The 24,203-nt window shown below is 52.2% G+C and overlaps 1 protein-coding gene across 3 annotated transcripts in view; it reads left to right on the forward strand.

The window, feature by feature from the left end:
- The window catches only part of ARHGAP32 (Rho GTPase activating protein 32), a 215,422-nt gene extending 203,969 nt beyond the window's left edge, over positions 1-11,453 (forward strand). For all 3 annotated transcript variants that reach the window (XM_087828834.1, XM_016204467.2, XM_016204465.2), the window contains 3 exons: positions 1,763-2,641; positions 3,298-4,268; positions 5,445-11,453. In XM_087828834.1, coding sequence (XP_087684960.1) covers positions 1,763-2,641; positions 3,298-4,268; positions 5,445-7,694 — 4,100 coding nt within the window. In that variant the 3' untranslated portion in view covers positions 7,695-11,453. The remainder of the gene's footprint in view (positions 1-1,762; positions 2,642-3,297; positions 4,269-5,444) is intronic.
- The last annotated feature ends 12,750 nt before the right edge of the window (positions 11,454-24,203 follow it).

The following is a 24,203-nucleotide window of genomic DNA, read 5'->3' on the forward strand; positions in this document are numbered from 1 at the left end:
AACACATGCTTAACAGATAGGCTATAGACCATCGTTTCTTAGGAATACTGTTATCTGTTGAGTATTTTCCACTGATGCTTTAATGTGGTACCAGTTTCTGATTTCTCCACTTTTGACATAACTGCTATTCAGTTTGCTGTAAGAATAGGTGAAACAGTTTAAGTCAACCATTTATATTTATTAACGCCCAGTGGAAAATTGTATTATTAGTATTTCTTTAGATTTCGCAATTAGCGCACAGTATTACAAAGTATAAAATTAAGCAGTTTTGCTATTCAAACCAGTAGGTTTTATCTTGAAAAAGGTTAACTTAATGTTAAATTCCATAGATCACGTCAGTTGCAGGCTGTACTCACCTGAGGATAGTTTGTACCAGGAGAAGGCAACTTAAAGTGAACCTTCTTAAAGTGGGCATCAGAATTTTATGCTAAATAATGCAAAAGAGTTTAATTGTAACTTGAAAAACGAAACTAAAAAATTATGAAAATAAGTTTTAACTTCTGTTTAGTAAAAGTCACGTTATAGTTGCAACTGCATGCTAATTAGAATGGACAAAAGAGTATCTCAGTGTTGACTTGGAAGGAAATAAAACTTTTTTTTGACAAAGCCATGTAATAGCAAGTAAGTCATCCCTGACTTCAGTTTTGGCTTGTGCAGCAGGATTGTTAAGATGGCACTGTCTACAAAAACAACCAAGAGCCACATTGATTTCCCAGGGGCGTTTGCTGATCTGTTGATGTTCAGATATGCTCTTTCGAAGTGTCCTGGTTGATCTTTGCATCTTCATGTATTCACTGTTCTAACCGCCACGTCCTCACTGACCAGTGACTGTAGTTGTGATTCAACAAGTCCTCACACGTCACTTTAGTTGGGTGTCTAACATCTTATGGGTTTTCCAAGATTTTCCATTTCACTTTAGTTAAGAGAATGCTTCACAAAACGATGTAGGGACTGGGTAGATGCTAAAATTAAGCAGAAAATAATATTTGAGTAGGGGTTAATTTTACATGTGGCCAATGCATTGGTGAATGTTTTTGTGTTAAGATAATTTCTGCCTCTTTGTAGTCCATTTTCAGTATGGCAGGTCTCATAATTGTAATGGAAAGCTGAGATAAAGGAGTCCTCTGCCAGCTGGATGCTTAGCAATGTCATAAACTGTGTGATTTTCAAAGTCCTTTACCACTTTTGAGGACTAACTGTACCCGAGACACTTAGAGCCTACTTGTAAGAGAAAAAATGAAATTATTTTTGTTCAAGTATCTGAAAGGAATCCCTTACTAAATATATGTTAACGCTTTATAAGCTTGTAGAGGTTTTTTAACTGAGAAGTTTATTTTTTTAGAAATTTTGGTGTTATGAGGATTTTTACCACCAAAAACCACTTTTGCTGCTGTGTATCCAAAGTACTATTTAAAGTGATTGATTCTCCCTCACAAGTCACATGTGAGATCAGTGATAAAATAAGACAAAAGAAATAAAAAACTTGCCTAAAGTCACAACAAAAGTCAGCGTTGGACTAGTCATAGAACCCAGCAGTTCTGAGCCCCTTTTCCTGGTGACACCGTCAGCTGCTGCTTTCTCCCTCCGACTACATCGGGGTGTCTGTTACTTAGCGTGTAGTCTGGGAGCTCCATCCTTGTGCCCCAAGGGACAGTTACCTGAAAGGCAGTGAGAGGTGCCGTTTTCTTTCGCGGTGGGTGCTAAGGAGGCGACTGTTGTGCTCCTGCGGCTTCACACTTAGGTACTGTTGTCCATTTACCAGGTGACTCCAAGCTGTTTCGGCCCAGGAGGCCCAGGTCCAGCAGCGACGCCCTGAGCGCCTCTTTCAATGGAGACATGCTGGGGAACCGCTGCAACTCCTACGACAATCTGCCCCACGACAACGAGAGCGAGGAGGACGTGGGGCTGCTGCACATTCCTGCCCTGGTGTCTCCGCATTCCGCCGAGGACGTGGATTTGAGCCCACCGGACATCGGAGTCGCCAGCCTGGATTTCGATCCGATGTCATTTCAGTGCAGTCCTCCCAAGGCCGAATCGGAATGTCTGGAGAGCGGTGCTTCCCTTTTAGACCCTGTAGGGTACTCCAAGGATAAACTGAGTACAAATAAGAAGGATACGGAAGCAGCTGGCAGCCAGTCCCAGACCCCGGGAAGCACTGCGAGTTCTGAGCCTGTGTCTCCTCATCAGGAGAAACTGAGTCCATTCTTTACCCTGGACCTGAGCCCAAGTGAGGAGAAACCGTCTAAGCCGACCTCATTCACCGAAAAGGTGGTCTATGCGTTCTCTCCAAACATCGGGCGGAAATTAAGCAAATCACCTTCTATGAACATATCTGAGCCAATTTCAGTGACCCTTCCCCCTCGGGTGTCGGAAGTCATGGGTGCAGCCTCCACCGCAGCAGCCCAGACCGGATCCCCTCCGTCCTGGAACACAAGTGTTGACGAAAGCACTGTCGTAAATAGATCCCCTACCCAGGTAGGAAAGACGAAGGCAAACGAGAGAGAGGCCCAGGAAGGACATGAGTGTGAAGTGCAGCCCCTGGACCAGGCGGCGGCTGCGGAAGCCGAGTCGCCAGGAGAGGAGGAGCAGTCCGTCTCCAGCAGTCAGAGTAAGGCTGTACCTTCTGGACAGACTCAGACAGGTACCATTTGTTTTCCTCCGTTCTTTCTTTAACTAAGAGGGATCTCCAGTTCCGTGTGCCACCTGTGCCTTTTAGGAGAGAGATGCACTTCACACCTACCCTTTAATCAAAGAGAATGTGTTGCTGGGTGGTGCTGATGGCTCAGCCTTAAACTAAAGTCAGACAAAAACTCCCCGAAGGGCCAGTGGTCCTGCGTCCGAGCTCCGTAAAGCCCCCTTATCTCTGGACAGTCAGAAATTCATGGATGTTTTTGCACAACTTCGTAGCTCTTGATTCTGTTTTCTCTTCTAATAAAATGCCTGTATTTTAGCCTTATGTGTTAACCAGCCAGCCTACACATCAGATGTAAAAACTATCCTAAGCCATCTGCAAGCACTTGAAGCTTGTTTCCTAAGCAGTCTTTTCTGAGCCAGATGAGGGACCTGCCTTCTGTAGCAGTTCAAGAGGAGATCGCAGTCCCTCAGCTCTGTTTCAGTTTTCCTCTGAGCCAGATGTTTCCAGCAGTTGCATGTGGGATAGAAGATCGTGGATTGCCACTTTGAAATATGGAAGGCACCTATTTTTTTTAGTGATCAAATGGGGAGTGTTGGCTTTCCATATATAGGATAATACAAGCTACCTTTTCACTCTCACTTTTTTTCCCAATTTCCTACCAGGAGCAGTTACCCATGACCCCCCTCAGGACTCCATCCCTGTCAGTTCAGTCTCTCTTATCCCACCACCACCGCCTCCGAAAAACGTTGCCCGCCTGCTGGCGCTGGCATTAGCCGAGTCTGCCCAGCAAGCCTCAGCTCAGCCGCTGAAGAGGCCGGGAACTTCCCAGTCTGCTCATGCGAACTATGCGGACATGGCAGTGGCCGCAACTGATGAGAAACTGCCTAGTTCCTATACTCATGTTACTCTAGATAAAGCCTATTTCCCAACTGATAGGCCTGAAGAGCACTTTCTCCCCCAGAGCAGTGCATCTGGGAACTGTGACCAGCTCTTGCCTGACCCGGCCACTGTTGGGGACAGCACCCATTCCAATGCCCTCGAATCTGGGCAGCAGCTCCACCAGGCCGACTTCCAGCCCCCTCGCACCTATGCGTCTGGGGACCCAGAAAAGGCCAGAACCGCTTCAGTTCCCTTAACAGACTCTAAGTCTGACGATCACGTAAGTTTCCCAGAAGAGCAGTCTGGGAAGGCCATCGTGCCAACCGTCTCTTTCGCGGATCAGGACCAGTGTCAACTTCACTTCTACAGCAGAGATCAGCCGCCTTCTCATCTTGGAGCAAGCGTGGATAAGCCCCACCACCCCTCACAGCTTGCAGACAAACCTCCCACGCCGTCTAATGCTTCTAGGGACAGAACCTACCCTCCTCCTGGGTCCCCTGAGGAGAACACCAGCACAGCCACCCTGGCGTACATGACAGTGGCTCCAGCAACTGCTGAAATAAGTGCCAGGGAAGCCAACTGGGATGCGACTGAACCCACCGCGGCTGACTTTTCTGCCACCACCCTTCAGCGTCCTCACAGAACCCCCCGGCCCCTTCCCCCACTGCCTCCTTCCCAAAGACCAGCAGAGCAGTTACCAGTTGTGGGGCAAGTACAAGCAGCCGCCAACATAGGATTAAATAATTCCCACAAGGTAAGAAGGGGAGAGAGTCAGAGAGATGAAATATACTTTTCTCAAAGGTATGTCACTTTTCCGCAGGGTGTGTTACCTGGGAGTCGGACACAGTGTTTACTTTTCAGTCTTGGGGCAGGTTTTCGTGAAGCATTTCCCATCAGAGGTTGGAATCTGCCTTTTTCCTGATGCTGGCTTTCTCTGAGAAAGGAGCATTGCACAGTGGCTGTGGTACCGGCCCCCTGCTCCCTTCCCCAAGCATCTGGGTGGTTTCTTCATGGTGATACAGAGAGAGGACAGTCAGATGAGTCACACTGGGCTTCAGGTGTCAGGGCTGCAAGGTTTCTTCCCAACACCACCGCTGACTCAGGTGACTTTGGGCACGTCATTTAGCTGTGTCTGCCAGTTATTTCTGTCCGCCTAATACAGGTGCTTTATTCTCAGAAGTGTGAGATCACAGGGCTTTTTGGTTATTTTCTCAACACTAACCAGCAGATTCTGTTTTAAGCACTTGTTTTGATGAGAGAATGTTGAACGCAAAATGCTAAGGATTCTTCCTAATTTTCTCATATTTTAAAAAGTGCCCCAGGTGTTTTGTGATCACCTTGAGCTAAAAGTACTTCACTGTCTTGTCTGTAGTAGAGGACACTGTTTCCAGCAGGTGCTTCTCAGGGAGGGCTTATTTGCAGTGCTGGCCTCTGTGGCCCCGGACCAGGGCAGGGTGGAAGGCAGGGACTGGTGGGACTTCAACGCCACCTGGGGGCTTAGCCTGCCCACTTCTAAAATCTCTCCAGAGAGAATTGACACTCTTTATTTAACAAAGTGTTCTTGGTGTTACTGAGCCTGGGCTAGACAGATAGACTGCATATGTATTTTTAAGTGTGACTGTTACTTGATTAAACCTCTGTTTTGGTCTATGTGTTAAGATAATGTCATAGGCAACCTCATCTCTCATTTAAAACCAGTCATAAATTAGAACAGTCCTCAAGATGGACATGGCTGTGGCACCATAGAGCTGTACAGGCCATTTCCTGGCTGTGAGGACAGGTGGCCTGCTGTCCTGTCCAGTGTGACCACGTGGTTGGGAAATTTCAGGCTGCTCCTCAAATAGCCTCAACTTGTGAGTTATAAATTTAATAGTGTTGATTCCATAGAGGGGAGCATAGAAAACAAACTCATGATATAATTTTTCAATAGGTTCAAGCAGTTCCAGTTCCAGAGAGGCCTGAACCCAGAGCCGTGGACGACCCTGCTCCTGTCCTTGTCAGCGACTGTGGAGCAGCGGCTCAGTGTCCCGCCTCTGGTCCCACTCTCCAGCCGGGCCTCCCGGAGAAGGTGCGGGAAGGATCCCGGGCCCCACCGCTGCACCTGCGCGCAGAGCCGGTCCCCATGCACCACCCCTGTGGCTTTACGGTCCCGGTCCCCCCCACCAGGACCATGGAGAGTAAAGTTGCGGCTGCCGTTCACCCCAGCAGTGCAGACGCGACCAGCGGTTCTGGCTTCTACCCCTTTGCCGCTGCTTCCTCGGCCACTGTGGACGACGTCCTGCCTTTACCACTTCCTGTCCCGCAACCGAAGCACGCTTCTCAGAAGCCCAGCTACGCCACCTTTGCTAGGCCTGATGTTACCCCTGAGCCCTTTGGTCCAGAAAACTGTGTGCATTTCAGCATGACTCCAAACTGCCAGTTCCGACCCCAGAGTGTACCCCCACATCACAGTAAACTGGAGCAGCACCAAGTGTATGGCTCCAGATCCGAGCCACCGGCCTCCCTGGGTCCTCGTTATAACACTTACGTGGCCCCGGGAAGAAGTGCACCTGGACACCACTCCAAGCCTTGTAGCCGGGTTGAGTATGTGTCGTCTCTGAGCTCGTCTATCAGGAGTGGTTGTTACCCTGAAGATATCCCACCGTACCCGACCATCCGGAGGGTGCAGTCCCTCCATGCCCCTCCGTCCGCCGTGATTCGCTCTGTTCCCATTTCACGGACGGAGGTTCCCCCTGATGACGAGCCCGCCTACTGCTCCAGGCCCCTGTATCAGTATAAGCCATATCAGTCCTCCCAGGCCCGCTCGGACTACCACGTCACTCAGCTGCAGCCTTACTTTGAGAATGGGCGGGTCCACTACCGGTACAGCCCGTATTCCAGTTCTCCCAGCTCCTACTACAGCCCCGACGGAGCCCTGTGTGACGTGGATGCCTACGGCACCGTGCAGCTGAGGCCCCTTCACCGCCTGCCCAACCGCGATTTTGCTTTCCACAACCCTCGGCTGCAGGGGAAGAACTTGTACGGTTATGCTGGTTTGCCCCCACGTCCCCGGGCCACCGGGGCTGGCTACTTTTCCGGTAATGACCATAACGTAGTCAACATGCCTCCGACCACCGAAGTAAAGCACACTTACACCTCGTGGGATTTTGAGGACATGGAAAAGTACCGCATGCAGTCCATCCGGAGAGAGAGCCGGGCTCGGCAGAAGGTGAAAGGGCCCGTTATGTCCCAGTATGATAACATGACCCCAGCTGTGCAGGAGGACCTGGGTGGGATTTATGTCATCCACCTGCGCAGTAAATCAGATCCTGGGAAAACTGGACTCCTCTCAGTGGCGGAGGGAAAGGAGGGGCGGCACCCAGGGAAGGCCCTCAGTCCCGAGGGCGGGGATCGCTTCTACAGGAAGCATCCCGAGGCCGAGCTCGACAGGGCCCATCACCACGGGGGGCATGGCAATGGACAGCCAGAGAAGCCGTCCCTCCCACAGAAGCAGAGCAGTCTCAGGAACCGGAAGCTGCATGACATGGGCTGCAGTCTCCCTGAGCACAGGGCACATCAGGAAGCAAGCCATAGGCAACTGTGTGAATCAAAAAACGGGCCACCTTACCCCCAGGGAGCCGGCCAGTTAGATTATGGGTCCAAGGGGAGTCCAGACGCTTCCGAGCCCGTCGGCTACCATAACTCTGGAGGGAAGTACGTGACAGCCGGGCCGGAGCCTCTACGACTGAACCACAAGGAGGCGAGGCTCTCCAAAGAGCTGGAGAGGCCTTGGGCCCGGCAGCCTCCTGCCCCAGACAAGCACTCCAGGGACTGCTACAAGGAGGAGGAGCAGCTCGGCCAGTCCGCAGTCCCGCCCCCGAAGCCGGAGAGGAGCCACAGCCTGAAGCTCCATCACACCCAGAGCGCGGAGAGGGACCCGGGCGTGCTGTTCCAGTACCAGGCACACGGCCGGCGCCAGGGAGGCATGACGGCCGTGTCCCAGTACGACAACCTGGAGGGCTACCACTCCCCGCCCCAGCTGCCACGAGGAGGCTTCGGAGGAGGGGCCGTGGGGGCCTACGCGCCCTCCGGCTTTGCCCACGTGCAGAACAGGACATACGCTACAGCCTTGGGGCAGGGGGCCTTCCTGCCCTCGGAGTTGTCCTTGCAGCATCCTGAGACCCAGATCCATGCAGAATGAGCCCTGAGAGCAATAGAGTTGAAGCAGCCTCTGCTGGACAGCGGACTGTTCTATTTTTTTTCAGTAACCAAAAAGATTTAAAAAAAGGAAAAAGTTACAAATCCCCTGACCGCGTTAAAAAACACACAAAAACAAAAAGTCAGTAAGGAAAATAAATCACCACCTTTTCCCCTTCCTGTTTCATTGCCACCTCTAGAGACTCATTTTTGTCATTAAAAGAGATCCGAATGATTGTAAAGCCCTGGGTTGAAAACCTAGCAAGGAGCTTTGTCGCAGAGCACAGCGGCCACGTAGAGCTAGTGGTAGGAGCCTGAGGACTGCCTGGACCTGCGTTTGGATCTGACTTGGTTCTTAGTACTTGCTGTGTAGTTCAGAGCACTTCACACCTGTTTCCTGGGAGGATTTTGCGCTTCTTTGTGTTCCTACCGACTTCTCCAGCTTGCCCGGGCTGACGCTCGGTTTTTCTCCCCTCATTCTCTCTGTCGTGTGTTAAATCCGAACAGAGAAAAACTCCCCGGCCCTTCAGATAAGTCTGTTGAACATTTAGCAAGTTATAACTAAAAGCAAAGGAACTAAGGCTAAGCACTTAATAAGGAGTCGTTGTAAAACGCCAGGCCATGCAGACCCAGGCTGAGCCGTGTCCTTCACGGCTCCCTTTGGTTAGCTGCTGCTCCGCGTTCAGCGAACAGGCGCAGGTCCCCGTGGAAGAGGCCTCTCGAGGTAGAATTGCAGGCGTGCTCCGGCGGCCGCCGGCTCTGTTAGCACCGGAGAACTGCGTCCGTGCTTCCGGTGTGCGGCCCGCCTTCAGTTACTCCTTTTCTTAATAACATTTGGTAAATTGTAACCCCAGTAAAACATTTCACACCATGTGTTTCCCTAAAGCAACTTTTTTCATTAAAAAAATAAAAACCAACAGCAACGCCAGCATGGTTTGACTAGATAAACCCACGTAATTGATCATAGTTACAAATTTACATGTTGATTGGTTTCTAAACCAGACCGCAGCTTTCCTGGGAGTCCTTACAGGAGCCGTGTGCGTGTTACCTGTTAGCGAAGCTGTAGCACCCGCTTAGCGCACAGCCCGGTTCACCCGCTGAGTCCTGGGCAGCGGCCGTGTCTGTCCTTAGGGAGAGCGGCTGTTGTCCCCTCCTGCGGCCACAGTCCACTGTAATTGCCGTCTTCACCAGCATTTCAGGTATCGCTCTGAGAACTGCAGACATGTTACACATGTCCCACACCCAGGACTTTCTTTTGAAAGTTGCATTCCTGATTCGAGTTGGACTAGACACCTCTAGCCCAACGCAATTCCGTTTTCTCCACTCACCCTAGACGTACGGGCCAGGCTGGCAAGGCCGCTGCACTTCCAGGGCGAGTCCAGATGGTCATTTCATTCCACAACTCTTCGTAACACTTGATTTTTATACATTCTCACCTGGGGAATTTCATTCCATTTCCTGGATGGTTGCTGCTCTGGCTTTTTAAAACTTGGAATTAACTTTTATTTAGAGCAAAGGAAGAAATCTTTTCAGAGGCTAAATTTATGCTGCTATTCTTGCTGTGAATTTGTATAAAGATTAGGAGTCACGCCAGTTCTCTTTTTATTTAAAAACCTGCGATTGCATTTTAAGGGTTTATATTTAGAAAAAGAAATAAAGTTTTAAGAACAACACATTTATTTATATGTGAAAATACTCCCTAAGGATTTCCTTTGTTCCCCCAGAATTGATCAGAGGGGTTCAGCCAGGGTTGTGGTAGGAATCCTGAAACACGATATGTAAGGAGGCCTGTGGAGGTTCAGGCCTTTAGGTTACTAAAGTGCAGGCCCAGCTGGTATACAGTCACAGGGTTAGGAACCTGGGAGGACACCCCCCACGCAACACCGGGCGCCACGTGCAAGAGTTTGGTCGATGGTGAATATACAGCACTAATTTTTTTTTTTTTTTTTACCTTCACCATCTTTTTATCAAGTAGGCAGCCCATTGCCCTTTAAGATCGCACAGCCCTGTAATTCTCACCGGCAGCGTGGCCATTAGAAAGGACACACAGGTGGCTTTAGTAAAAGATTTTTTTCTCAATATTGGGTAAACTGTAATCCTCGTAAAACATTTCACACCATTTGTTCTCCTAAAGCTACTTTTTTTTTTTCATTAAAAAGAAAGAACTTAGAAGGATGAGAGAGTCCAGAAGGATGTGGCAGAAAAAGTCCTGTACCGTCTTAATATTTGTGGGTTTGTCGTCACACACATTTACCCCTGAAACTGAAGTCTTTTATAAATACTACGGTTAATTCCTCCAAGCGATTGCTCCGCTGACGTCCCATGGGCTCAGCCATATCAGGTAAATATTTTGGTTACAGAATAAATGACTCAGATTACCGGTGCGAGTGTGAAACACGGACTCCGGGTAAAATCCAGAGTCGTTTCACTTGACGTGTGTAGATACAGCCTTAACTTTGGAGTTTGTATTTTAAGGGACTTTGCCCGTGTCTTTCCCTTTCTAATGCTGTCGGGTAGAAATCGGATGGCACATCACTGTGAGCCAGTTACCTCAGTATAGTTCACCTGTGCGGCGTCACAAATGAGTAGTGAAAGGCTGTCACTTTCAAATGGTGACGCGGAGCATTATGATCAAGGAGGTGGAGCTGCCTTATGCATCAAACCCATCCTGGTATTGGTATTTCCATAGTCGTGTCTCCAGGTTTTATCTTTGGCAAGATTCCGATGCCACGGTGTGGCCTGACTGAAATAAACCTTCCTGGACGTCTGGCCGGAGACTTTGCTGACAGCCCCAGAGGTGCCACTGTTTCATTACTAAATTCCATCTGAGCCTTACGCGTCCTTGTATTCAGTTTCCTCTTAAAATGCAATCCCCGGGTGGTCCCAAGGACAGGCCTGCACATTATAAAATGACAAAGCATTTTTTTTAAAAGGTAGGGTCAGGTTGAAAAATTCTAGGACTCATTCTGTGAAGAGGGACCACTGATGTGAATGGAGATGGAGCAGGTCAACACACCTGACGCAGCAGCAGGTGCATACAGTGTAAGTCTGAAATCTGCCCCTTTAGTTAGCGAAGGAGCCCGCAAAGTTTGTGTATCTGTTCCCAGCCCTGCCAACCACCCATCCATCCAGTATCCGCAAAGTACTGTCCGAGCTGTGTGTGTAAGGAAATGAGAGAGCAAAAGCACGTCAGAAAGTTACGCCCAAGTGGTTAGAGGCATGTGACTCTCAGGCCTGCGTACGGAAGCATTTCGGCTGCGAGGGGGATGCTGTGCTCACGGGCTGTTTTCCTTTCCCGATTAGTACCTTAGGGTTCAAAGATTAAAACGGTTGTTTTACAGTTTAGGTTCTAAGGTAGCAAAACCTGATTTTTCAACCACGACCTGCATGAGAGAAGCATCCTAGGAGGTCTTAGACCATGCTTTTGAGTTCTTAATTTTAATTTATATAGTGGTTTTTTTATGTTTTAATATTTTTGTGAACTGGTGTAAATTGTTAATGCATATAAGCCTGTGTATTTTTGTAAATAGTTTTGTGATTTATTTCTTGATCCATCTGTAAATATTTAGAGTCTCATTTCTTTAAAACTCATTTCAAGCTGAGTTGTGGGTTCGGGGTTCTGTTTGCTTCTTTGTTTCGGCTGGGGGTGGGGGGAGAGACGGGATTTTGTACTCTGGTCATCCAGACGGAGAAATCTGTGGTTTCGAGCAAATGTCCCCCTGAACGCAATTCAAATTACAAAATTATTTCAGGTTAAAACAGACTTCCTTGCGTGTGTTTCGTTTTTAACCTAATATGGATTATAACAAACTAGATGGGCTGGTCGGGGGCATGCAGACCAAGTCATCTGTGTTTTTACGACAGAGATGATTATTGCAGACTGTGTGTCACTTGGCAGAGGGGTTAGCGTCCCCCGCGGGTAGTGTGTAGCCGCTGGCCGCAGGGCGCCGTCTGGCCAGACCCTCCCCGGGACAGACTGGGCCCTGGAACTGAGGCCCCCTGGGCAGCCTCACCAGAAGCCGCGCGGGCCCCACACCTCGGCTGCCCTGGGGACCCAGGCCTGTTCCCGCCAGGCAGGGGCTTCCTGATGGCTCAGGATCCCCCGGGAGGGGAGTCTGAGTAACAAGCGCATTTCTGAAGATTCCCACAGAGCCTCTCGGATCCTGTCCTTCTCAGAGCGTGGTGACCAGGAAAGCACCATCCCTTGTGCTAGGTCGCCAGCGGCAAGCTGGTTGGGGGAGGCCCAGGTAACGTGTTTCCATCAGGCACGTGCTGCAAGTGGCCCAGCCGCCTGCGGGGTTTCGAGCGCCTTCCTGCGCCGCGTCCTCAAAAAAAAGAAACATTTCCGTATCAGCCAGGACTTTTGGAAGGAAAAAAGAGCCACACCCCTTCGATAGTAAGCTACTGAAATCCTAGTTTTCTTACTGGAAGTCATAAATTACAAACCATTCTTCATTCTAAAATATTAGAGTGTTTTGCCAGAAGTAGGGGGAGCTGGTTGCCTGTGTGTCCAGGTGACCCCGGGGAGTCAGCCATCCTTTACCCACTGCCCACCACACTCCAGACCTTACGCAGAGATGCAGCATCTGCCTCAGGCAACACCCCAGACCTGGGCAGCCTCCTGGGGAAGCTCGGCTGGGACTGAAGGAGAGATGTGTGGCCACTGCCTGTGTCTTCTGTTTAATGTCCTGGAACTCTCATTTCCACGACCAACTATTTCATCACCACATTTCCTTTATACGGATGAAGATGCTGTATGTGCCCCTCCAGGTGTGTATATTGCATGCGTGGGGCAGGTGCATTGGGGGAGTTGGGAATTGTAACCGTCCGTGGTCCCGGGTGGAAAGTAGCACTGACCCCACCCCAGTCAAACGTTGGGCGCCCGCGGCCACCTGAGAGGACATCTACCCGGCCTGTTCCCCACGTAGTTGAGAGTGTGCCTCTTAAAAAGGGAATTGTGAGTTCAATTCTTACTGGAAGTATTTTAATGAAAATGTCCCCAGGATATATTTCAAACCACACACTTCGCTGTCAGCACACCTGGAAGTTCATTTATGGCTACTGATCACTCATGTGGTGACGCCCTCGGGACGCTGAGGTGGAGGAGTGCCGCTTCTGTGCCAGGGGCGCCACCACCATGTCCCCTTGCGTTCTCGAGTTACCTTTTAAACTTTTCCTACATCCTTTCTGCTGCCACTCGCTGTCGTCTGTGAACCACCTGTAAACCTTCCTCCAAATAAACATCTGGAATAACCGAGCTCGTCGAAATGTGAGCAGCAGTTCTGAGGTGGGGCCGAGAGGTTGGGGCCTCGTGGGGCACAGCCCCCCGCTCCCCCAGCAGTGCCCGGGCAGCAGGGCCAGAAGGCGCCGGAACCGGGGACGCGCAGAAGGGGGGGGAGACGGGGAGGCCTCCCTGCGCGTGACGTTTTGTGAGGCCGCTGCAGGGTGAGACGCGATGACACGCTCCACGTTAGTATCTGCGACGCGATGACGCGCTCCACGTTAGTATCTGCGACGCGATGACGCGCTCCACGTTAGTATCTGCGACGCGATGACGCGCTCCACGTTAGTATCTGCGACGCGATGACGCGCTCCACGTTAGTATCTGCGACGCGATGACGCGCTCCACGTTAGTATCTGCGACGCGATGACGCGCTCCACGTTAGTATCTGCGACGCGATGACGCGCTCCACGTTAGTATCTGCGACGCGATGACGCGCTCCACGTTAGTATCTGCGACGCGATGACGCGCTCCACGTTAGTATCTGCGACGCGATGACGCGCTCCACGTTAGTATCTGCGACGCGATGACGCGCTCCACGTTAGTATCTGCGACGCGATGACGTGCTCCACGTTAGTATCTGAGACGCGATGACGCGCTCCACGTTAGTATCTGCGAAGCACTCCCCCCTGCGCGGGGCTGGCTCCCCCTCCCCCCCCAAGGGGCTGGCTCACCCTCGCACCCCCCCCAGGAGGGGCTGGCTCACCCTGGCATCCCCCCCAGGAGGGGCTGGCTCACCCTGGCATCCCCCCCAGGAGGGGCTGGCTCACCCTGGCATCCCCCCCAGGAGGGGCTGGCTCACCCTGGCATCCCCCCCAGGAGGGGCTGGCTCACCCTCGCACCCCCCCAGGAGGGGCTGGCTCACCCTCGCACCCCCCCAGGAGGGGCTGGCTCACCCTCGCACCCCCCAGGAGGGGCTGGCTCACCCTCGCACCCCCCCCCCCAGGAGGGGCTGGCTCACCCTCGCACCCCCCCAGGAGGGGCTGGCTCGCCCTGGCATCCCCCCCAGGAGGGGCTGGCTCACCCTGGCATCCCCCCCAGGAGGGGCTGGCTCGCCCTCGCACCCCCCCAGGAGGGGCTGGCTCACCCTGGCATCCCCCCCAGGAGGGGCTGGCTCACCCTCGCACCCCCCCCCAGGAGGGGCTGGCTCACCCTCGCCCCCCCCAGGAGGGGCTGGCTCGCCCTGGCATCCCCCCCAGGAGGGGCTGGCTCACCCTGGCATCCCCCCCAGGAGGGGCTGGCTCGCCCTCGCACCCCCCCAGGAGGGGCTGGCTCACCCCCCCCCCAGGAGGGGCTGGCTCGCCCTCTCACCCCCCCAGGAGGGGCTGGCTCGCCCTCGCACCCCCCCAGGAGGGGCTGGCTCACCCTCGCACCCCCCCCCAGGAGGGGCTGGCTCACCCTCGCACCCCCCCAGGAGGGGCTGGCTCACCCTCGCACCCCCCCCCAGGAGGGGCTGGCTCACCCTCGCATCCCCACGCAGCTCTAGGGGGAAGAGAGAGAAGAGCATCGCGCACGCCCACGGCCTCACCCGTCCTCGAGACACCCGGGGAGTGTCCTGAAAACGTGCGGAAGGGCAGCCTGAGGCTTCTCAGCTGCTGGTTCAGGCGTAGCGGGGCAAGTCGTTCCCCAACTTGGGACTCGCATAAGGGCCTGCAGAGCCAGGGGCGGACCGAGGCAGCCGGCGGACCGAGGCAGCGGGTCTGCCGCTCCGGCCGCCACCCGCGCGGTCCGGGCACACGCGGCTGAGGAGCACTGCTCAGGGAGCACTCGGCAGGCCTCTCTCAGGGGGAACCGCCTCTGGTTACTTAACTTCACCGCTTTTTCTCATGTGCCCTGGTTCCCCGTCGCTTTAGTGATACTGGAACAGGTTATTAATTTCTCTGTCCCCAGTGTTTAAATATTAAGTCCAGGTTCAATTATTTAAAACAGTGACAGAAGTTAGGACTGAGCTGATGAGCAATATAAGAAAACATTCCCTAAAATGAAAACAAAATACTGACAGCCGTCTATACGACTGACTCCACCAGCTGAGTCCTTGGGGTGTAGACACAGGCTGGCGGGAGGTGAGTTAATGCATGTTTACCCTTCTGGCGGTCAGCTGTTCAAACACCGTGTCCATGGAAAACACAACTCTTAGACGCAGGTGGCATGTCTTCCTTTCTCACCCCAACTTTTACACGAACTGCTAGCACAGAATTAACTTATTTGATTTGACTTTAGTTTTAAGAATTTTATCAACGGCAGTGTTTTAACAGCAACTGACCACTACTGGCCCTGTGCTTACTCCACTGCAGTGCCGGTCCCTGTTGCAAGCATTTTACATCCATTAACTCGCCTCTCATAACCCATGGGTGGGGCCGAGGTGCACGGGGATAAGGTCTTGGCCACTGTCACACGTGGTGAGCGATGGGGCCCAAGTCCAGGCCGAGGTGCTGGGCTCCAGCTCACGCTCTAATCAGAGGCTTTAGAATGGGGAGTCGCAAAGCTACTAAGGCCAAAACCTTTGCTGCTCTGCTAAACCTACCGCTGTTCCTAGGACTCTCACTAAGCCGGGGCCTTTCCGTCCCTAACACGGGAGGAATAACCTTCCTGCTACTTAGGGCGGCTTGGAGGACAGTTAGTACCTGTTTCTAAGGGCTCCGCGGGAGGACGGGCACCTGGAGGTTATCCAGGCCTTTGACCTTGACATGGTGCAGCCTCACAGCAGGGGAAGATTTTTTTATGCAATTGCATCATGAAGGATTTAACCAGTCGGGCCAGCTCCCGAGAACCTGCAGTGTCCCCTCGCTGACGGGGATCTTGCAGGAGGTGCCTCGGTCAGTAGGGATGCGAGACACAGTCAGTGGTTGAGATGAAGCCTCACAGCGGAGCTCGGACCCCCCGTGGAGAAGCCCCGATTCCTGGAAATTCGCTGCAGGCACAGGGGACCCTGTGTGTGCACAGCGGTGACGGCCACCGGACAGCCTGCGCTCCGCGTTAGAGCCGCGTCCGCTCCGCTCCGCTCCGCTCCGCCGCTGGATGCCGGCGGCTGGGCCCACGGGCTGAGAGGGCCTGAGACGCGCCTTCCCCACTGAGGAGTGGCTTCCTGTGGGCTCCCCCTCGTGGGCTCCCCCTCGTGGGCCCCCGAGCACGCCTGGCAGAGCGGGAGCCGGGCCCTGAGTTGCTGCCGAGCCTAGCGGGACAGCAGGCATGGTATTTCACAGGGGTGACTAGAGGGAGAGGTGACTTGTCCCCCCGCTTCTGAACGGTAAAACTTACAGTAAATAATAAGGGTCTTTCCATTATTGTTAAGAGCACACACTTTTTCCCGATTCAAGACCTGTTAAAGCAAAATGCTCTTCCAGAGAAGGCAGGGTAGTGGTTGCCCGGATAGTCACTAACCGTACTAACTGTGCTGTTTTATTGGCCCATTGCCACCATGATCCAGGCTAGTCGAAGTGTTTTACACACATTAATATGAACTCAGTCTTCATAACAATCGTGCAAAGTAGCATTATTACTTTTATTGCCACTTTACAGATAAAGAAACTGAGGCCCAGAGAGGTTAAGGTACGTGCTTGAGTCCTAGGGTAGGTGGGACTCGGGCCCAAGCTCTCTGACTCAGGTGTTCTTGCTCTGCTCTGCTGCCCAAAGCGGACCCTCAAAGACCCCGAGCCCCCAAAACAGGAGCAGCGGAGACACTATTCACCTGCGGTGAAGTCAGCTCCTCTGGATCGGAATCGGCTGTAGTAACATCACCAAAATGTCAGTGCCTTAACACACACGGTGCATTTCCAGCTCAAGCAAACTTGGCTGCACGTGCAGGTGACCCTTCTGGAAGGCAGGCTTCTGTGTGGCCCCTCAGCTGAGGGTGTGGGCATGTCACCTGGAACATGGTCCTGGGCCAGTGGGCAAGGGAGGAGAGCACGGGGCGGCCGGTGCGAGCGGTTTACACGCAGCCCAGAAATAATATGAGTTGTCCCTGCTCCTGGCTCATGAGCCAGACTTGGTCTGGAGGCCCCGCCCCACCGCAGGGAGCGGGCGAGTTCGGCGCATCTCCTGAGCGCCAGGAAGGAGGGCCGGCCTGGGTGGCAGTGGGCAGCGCCGACGCCTGCCATGCCCCTTGGCGCTCTGCTCGGATCCTTCCACGTACGTGAGTTACTGACAGTCATATCACAGCCCGGGGAAACTGCTAAAAACAAGACCCTGAGACAAGGTCAGGGAATTACTGAAACCACACTGTAGTGGGCTACAGACGAGCTGAATGTCGCCGAGCCACTCAGGACGAGCCAGGGCCGGTGAGCAGGCACCTTCCCAGGGGGGAAGGAGGTCTTTGGACAAGGGTCCCATCCGCTAGGAGAGGGGGCAGAAGGTGTCCATCTTTGTAAGGTGGAAACACCCCGGGAAGCCCTTTAAAGTAAGAGATTGATGGTATTAGTGTGCTGAGCTGGAATACTCACGGGTTACTAGTGTTGCAAAGTATTTTTTTAGTGCAACATCGAATGCTTTTGCTTTGCCCCTAGGAAGCTACTTCTACATGTTTTAGTATTTTCTTAAGAGTGATAGAAATTCAAGAGTCAAGACGGCCTTTGGCACCCTAATAATCATAAACTCGGGTGTTTCCCACCACAATCAATGCACAACGCGTGCTAGGTGGCATCGAAAGGACTGGCTGAAAAAGGTGAAGGCGCTGAGAAGTACAGATGGGCAGTTACAGAGGAGTCCCGGGCACGTCCAGTGCAGCAGAGAGAATATAGTCATTGATATTGTAATAACTACGTATGGGGACAGGCGGGTACTGGGAATGCCGGAGGCCACTCTGCCAAGCACAGCACTGTCTAACCACTGTGCTGTACACCTGAAACTAATACAAAGTAATGTTGGATGTAAACTGTAATTGATAAAATAAAAAGAGAGGAAGAGGCCGTGGGGACAATTACTCTAGAAAACTCTTATTTTGCCCGAGCTCAGCCCTCCACGAAAGGCCTGTCGTCTGTGACCGTGCCCGCTGCGTGGAACGTGGCCTATTTTGAGGAAGCCACCAGGTGGTGCTCTTGCCACACGTTTAATTCTCAAGCGTCCTGTTTATGGGAAGGTCCCCTTGGGCCCCCCTCCGATGCGATTCCGGGGCTGCTGCGTCCTGGCCTCTCTCCGCCTCGCTGGCTCACACAGGAGCCTTTAAGGGCAGCGACCCCGCAGCTGCTTTTTGCAGCCGGCACGGAAAGAGGAAGGTGAGGTTGGAACTGAGACACGCAGGCCTGGATGAAAGTGCCACCGTCAGGCGACTCCGGGGGGGCTTTGCTTCCAGGCTAAGGGTGATTATGTTTCTAAATTCTCAAATATCGTTTTCTGCTATTTTAAGGAAATAGTATAAAATGTTTAGAGCCTGGCTTCTCTGTTTCCATAGCGGCGTCTGGGCAGGACTTTGGAACCTGGGCCGAATGTCCCACCTCGGAGGCACCGGCAGCTTTCCCCGCAGAGCTTCCTAAACATGCAGATGTCTAGGCCGCTAAGGTGCCTCTGATGGCGGAGAACTCGCACCTTCGCTTGCACTTCTGGAGAAGAGCTCTCCCTCCAGTCCCCATTCTAGAACCTTCCAGTTCTGCCCACCACTCCCGCACTTCCCCGGGGCTCAACCTGTTGCCCAAGTTTTGTTTCACAATCTTCAGTGTTAATGGGACTCTCCCCATCCCCACCCCCAAAAGACTGCATGATCCCAAAGTATAGGAAATAATGGATTAAATAGGTTTGTTGAACTGCAGGATTTCTCAGGCCCACACCACACCACAGGCACCAGCGCCTCCTAGAAGGAGCGGTTAGTGTTTGCAGAACATTTGCTCATGGAGCAGTTCCTCCCAGCACATGTGAGGACACACTGTCTCACTAAGTAGGATCTGAGCAAGGCGTCAGGAATTTTTGGGTTTAGTCGCAGTTTCTTAATAACAACTTATTGTTATTAATTTATTTATACCCACCTGATTCCACAGAGGATTACAGGAAGCTGGCCATGTGACTTGGCTAAGTTATTCCACCTCTGCAGCCTTCACTGCCTTATCTGTAACTGGGAAGAGTAATTGCGGTCGTGACCACCTCAGGAGTGTTGAGGGACAGATGAAGTGACATATGAGAAAATTCTGTGACGTGACAGTGAAGTAGCTTAAGAGTGAACGGTGGTGATGTGTCCAGCAGGGTGTCCGAATGACTCCAGTACCTCCACAGAGGGTTTCAAGCAAGCGTACGCATTTATAACCACTATTATAGTAGCTGTCATCCGTAAAACAAATTTTCTGTGATAAAAATCATTCAGGTAATTAGTTTTGAAAGTCAAATGGGATCACAAGACTTATAATAAAGCATCAGTTCCCATTCATTTTCTAATTCCTACTGCCCAGAGACATTTTCACTGTATGTAGGCTGGTTATTACTTTCTTTCCATTGTCTTCTGACTTCCATCGTGTCTATTAAGAAGCCGGCTGTATCTGTACAGGAGGACCCCGCTGAGATAGGTCCTCCCAGCTAAAGCAAATCCACTGAGGGTAAGACTTAAGGAAGCTTAAGATCCCCACGGAGCAACCTGACTTCAGCATAACAAGGTCCCAGTCCTAGAAGAGGTTTATTTTTTTAAATTAATTTTTATTTTTTTAAATCCTTACCTAAGGATATATTTTTATTGATTTTAGGGGAGAGAGAGAGAGAGACATCAATCAGTTGTCTCCTGCGTGCACCCCAACCTGGGATTGAGCCCACAATAGGTATGTGCCCTGACCAGGAATCAAACCTGCCACCTTTTTGATGCACCGGATGCCACACCAACCACCAGCTGAGCCACCCAGCCAGGGCCTAGAAGAGTTTTAGGTTCCAACGAATTACAGTTTGAGAATTTGGAGTCTCGTGCTTTAGGAATATTGAGGAAATATATTAAAATCTAAGGGGGGGAGGAGGGAGGGAGAGGTATGTGCAGTATTTGGGCACAAGAGTTTGGGGGTAACTTGGACAACAATCAGCCTTCAGCTGCAGCCCTTTGATTCAGAGATTGGCTAAGGTAAGAAATTTTGTTCTTTTAAAAAAAATTTTTAAAAGCTCTTAATACTATGGATCTCATAGAGCCCTTTCAAAATACATTGTGTCTATATAGATACATTTCTCTTGAGTTATACAGATGTGTTTAAAATATCTGCTAAAAGAGAAATGAAGATTAATCCCTAAAACATATTTTAGATTTAGACTTCCCCACTCAGGCAATTTGGAAAATAACTGAAAATATTTTTGCAACTAAAAGAAGCTTTTTCGAGCTCCCATCATTACCTGACTCATTCATTAAAAATGCATCATCGGCTTCCACGCTAGCACCCCGAATGCTGCAAGTATGCATTTCTTAGCCTCCGAGAATTCAGAATCCAGCTAAGACCAGGCAGGTGAAAATCATCCAAAGTCATAACTATGCATAAGGTCAGGGAATGACATGTGCGTATATTACGGAGCTAATAGCAAGAAGAAACATGAGTAATTCTGCCTCCCTCACTGATTTTATCAGAAAAATAAAATCCATAGTTGCTGACTGTCACAGGCTTCCTCTGAGAAAATCAAACGCCCCCGCGTCATCTAAACAGCTTCATTTATTGTAGCCACCTGGACCTATAACTGAAAGTGGTGTGAAATAATAGGCAAGGGAGCAGGTGCAGCGGTCAGATTGCCTGGGTGTGGAGTGACCTTGGTCAAGTCATTTGACCTCCCTACCCCTGTACTTTTCTGGAAAATGAGAATAATAGTGTCTACTCTGTAACAGGCTTGCACAGAACAAATGGGTGGAAATCAACAATGGGCTCAGAACAAATTCCCGGGCGTGGTAGAGCACTCCATGTGTGTTCTGGTTTTTCTTAAGGGGCAATCGTGGCGAAACATTTACTTGGGACTGAACTATCAACAGGAAAATATTTTGTGAATTATTAGCAACAACGTACGCACAGAGAAGGAAAGGGGTGGGGGGAATCCATTTGTTCCCAGCTGAGACATTTAAATAAATATCCTTCCTGCTCCCATTTAAACGTGAGGTGTAGAAAAGCAGTTGCCGCTGGTTTTGTCAAAATATCTTTTTGCCTTTTTTTTGCACTCATGCCTGAAAGAACTGGCTAGGGATATTTCTTACTGGAGTCAACTTGACTGAAAGAATTTTTACTTTCTCAGTGTGCAGGGACTGCAGCCTCATTGGAGGGGGTTTGCTTACGGCCGGATCTCCGGAGTCTCACAGACAACACAGCTGTTCTCCCACCCAGCTCAGGCCTCTCTCCTCCTGCTCCGAACTGGAACTTATTTTATTTTATTTTGTTTTATATTATATTTTATTTTATCTTATCTATGCTTTTATCGATTTTTTAGAGAGAAAGGGTGAGAGAGAAACATCGATCTGGTGCCTCCTGCTGCTCCTACTGGGTATTAAGCCTGCAACCCCGGCAGGTGCCCTGACTGGGAATCGAACCGTGACCTCTTGGTGCCTGGGATGACACTCAACCACTGAGCCACGCTGGCCAGGGCCTACCTGGAACATTTAAATATGGTTATTGCATTCATCCCATTTTGATAATTAAGTAAATTTATTCACTAGCCTGGGATGACACTTGAATAGAACCGTATTTACCAATCACTACCCACCAAAATGTTCTGTCTTGTTAACATTTAAATTTATCTACAGTCATACTGGCCACACACAAAATACTTTCCCTAATAATAAGCTCTGTTCATTGGATGGCTTCTCCTCTGCCCAGCCCTTCAGTGTTGATATTCCTAAAGATTCATCCTCGGGCTCTTTTCCCGGCTCTCTCATTCTTCCTGGGAAATCACAGGCATGCCAAGGATTTCCTTTCCCCCACATTGGTATCCTTTGCTCAGAACTTTCTCCTGAGCTCCAAACCTCAGTCCGGCTTCTTCCTGGAGAGCTCCCACCTGGGTGCCCCACAGGCCCTGCAAACTCAACATGCACCTGAGAGTTTCCCCCTTCGCACTTTCTCTGCAGTTTCCTGCTGACCCCTGATTGACTCGCTCGCTGAATGCAGACACTGTAGAGCTGACCTCCTAGTGCTGCTCCAGTTCCAGTATCGGGGGCTAACCACAGACCCCCACCGCTCTCACCTAGAGCATTACAGTCGTCCATCCTTGTTTGGTCTCCAGGTTTTAAAATTCGTCCCATAAAGTGCAGCCAACAGGACCGATCTGGTTATGTCATCCCCCTGCTTAGGTTCTTGAATTAACCTCTCGAACAATGGTGCCAATTTTCCAACTAAAGTGTGCATAAAAATTACCTGGTATCTTGGAAATATGAGGAGTCCTGGGCCCGCCCGCAGAGACCCCGATCCAGTGGATCTGGGAGTGGGCCTCAGGAGTCAGCATTGTGAAGGAGCACCCCAGGCCCCTGACGCGTGTCCGCACCTCCGAGTGGCATTCTCAGGGCCCTGTGCCGCAGGGCCTCTCAGCCCCCTTGGCGTGGCATGAATGCTCGCCATTGGCCGCATGCACTCACCTCTCTAACCCTGTGCGTGTCCACTCTTCCGTTCAGGGCCTGAACTCCAGCATTCAGGGTCAGGGACCAGACGGCATTAGGCTGGAAGCCGAGGAACGCCTGGATCTTGGCCTTCCCGGTTGTAATTGGCAACAGTAAGAAAAGCCCCATGTTCCTATAGCTCGGACCAGGCCTAAGACCCTTGAGTTCATGATTCTCTTGTGAAAACGGAAATGCTGAACACCGCTTAGCGGGGGACAAAGGGGAGGAAGCAGGACACCTCCTCGGGGCCGTGGTGCCCGAGTCTGCAAATTACACCCTGAACTCCTTTGCCCAGCGACGGTCGGCCCAGCCTGTCTAGGGGGCCAGGCCTTGTAAAAGAGCACCTGTCGCACGGAAGCACAAGGTTTGAGAGAAGTGTCACGCGTGGCTCACAATCTTTAAGCGACAGTAACTGCTCACTGGTAAAACACCGCCAAGTACTTTCTCTCCCCTTACGTTAGGGGAGGGGCCTTGGAAGGGGGTGTCGGGCGAGGGCTGGGAGCCTGGGGGGCGACCGGGGTCCCCTTCTGACAACTCTGCTCCCAGGCTGCTGGAGGAACGGCGAGGTCGGAGCCGCTCTGGGCGGAGCGCACAGTCCTCTCCATCGCATGCTCTTTGGAAAACGGATTTGGGCAAAACCTGTTCATTGCCTGCTTATAGCTTTCGCTTTAGGGATGAGACCGGGAAATACGAATTGCACCTCCCAGAACACAAATGAGTTTCTGAGAAGCAACGGGAGTGCTCCGGGGCGGGATGTCTTCTCTGGCTTGGTTAGGAGCCCAGGGTTCTGTCGGGCGAGTGCTCCCTGCGTCAGGCTCGCCCCCTCCCAGGGCAATGAGAGCGGCGGGGAGGGGCTGCCAGGACCGGAGCAGGGCCTGCACCACGGGAACCTCAAGGGGTTTGGGGTCCGAGAAGGGGCCGCACGCCCGAAAGTGGGAAACGCATTAGGGAGGACAAGGAGCGTTCTGCCTGCGACAGTGTCCTCAGCGGGTCACGCCTCGTCCAGAGGCAGCGCCCCCCTTCCCGCAGTCAAGCTGACCCGGAGCTGGTCTCAGCACAAGGCGGCCCAAGTCCAGAGAAAGCTCGGCATCTCCCTGGTCTCCTCAGCTGGGATCTGAGCCACGTCTCTCCGCCTGGCCTGGGGACTGGGACGGGAGGGAGCCGACCGTGAGCCAGGCTCGGGAGGAAGGCCAGGGCTTCCAGGCGGCAGGGGAGCCTGGAAAAGCCATCTGCAGGGTAGACACTGGACTCCGGGCCCAGACGCTGATGGGAGACCCGCCCTGCTGCTCCGCACCGGCCTCCTGAGCTCCTGGCGGTGCCGTCCTGTCCCTGAGAGGGGCCTCGTGAAAGCCGAGGAAGAGGCGAGGAGCGTGAACATCAGCTTTCAGGAGAAACGCCGGACCCCAGCACACGCGTGCAAACAATCTGCACAGAAGGAAAACCTGCGCGGCTGCAGGCTGGCTGCAGGCTGGCCCCAGGCCTCCTGCGATGCTGCGAGCTTCGTCCCTGCGCCCCCCCCCCCCCCCCCCGGCACCGGTTGGGGATGGGGGACTGGCAGGCTCTGGCTGCTCCCGCCACTGTCCCCACCACTGTCAGCTTGCGGAGGACGGGAGGACTCAGCCATTGCCCACAGAGGGCCTGCAGGCACCTCCAGGAGAGGCCAAAGCCCGGTAGGTCACATCTGGAGGGACTGAGCTCTGGGCCCCTTCTGAGCTGGC

The sequence above is a fragment of the Miniopterus natalensis genome, chromosome 20 (genome assembly GCF_054644295.1).
Source record: "Miniopterus natalensis isolate mMinNat1 chromosome 20, mMinNat1.hap1, whole genome shotgun sequence".
In the NCBI taxonomy this organism is placed as follows: domain Eukaryota; kingdom Metazoa; phylum Chordata; class Mammalia; order Chiroptera; family Miniopteridae; genus Miniopterus; species Miniopterus natalensis.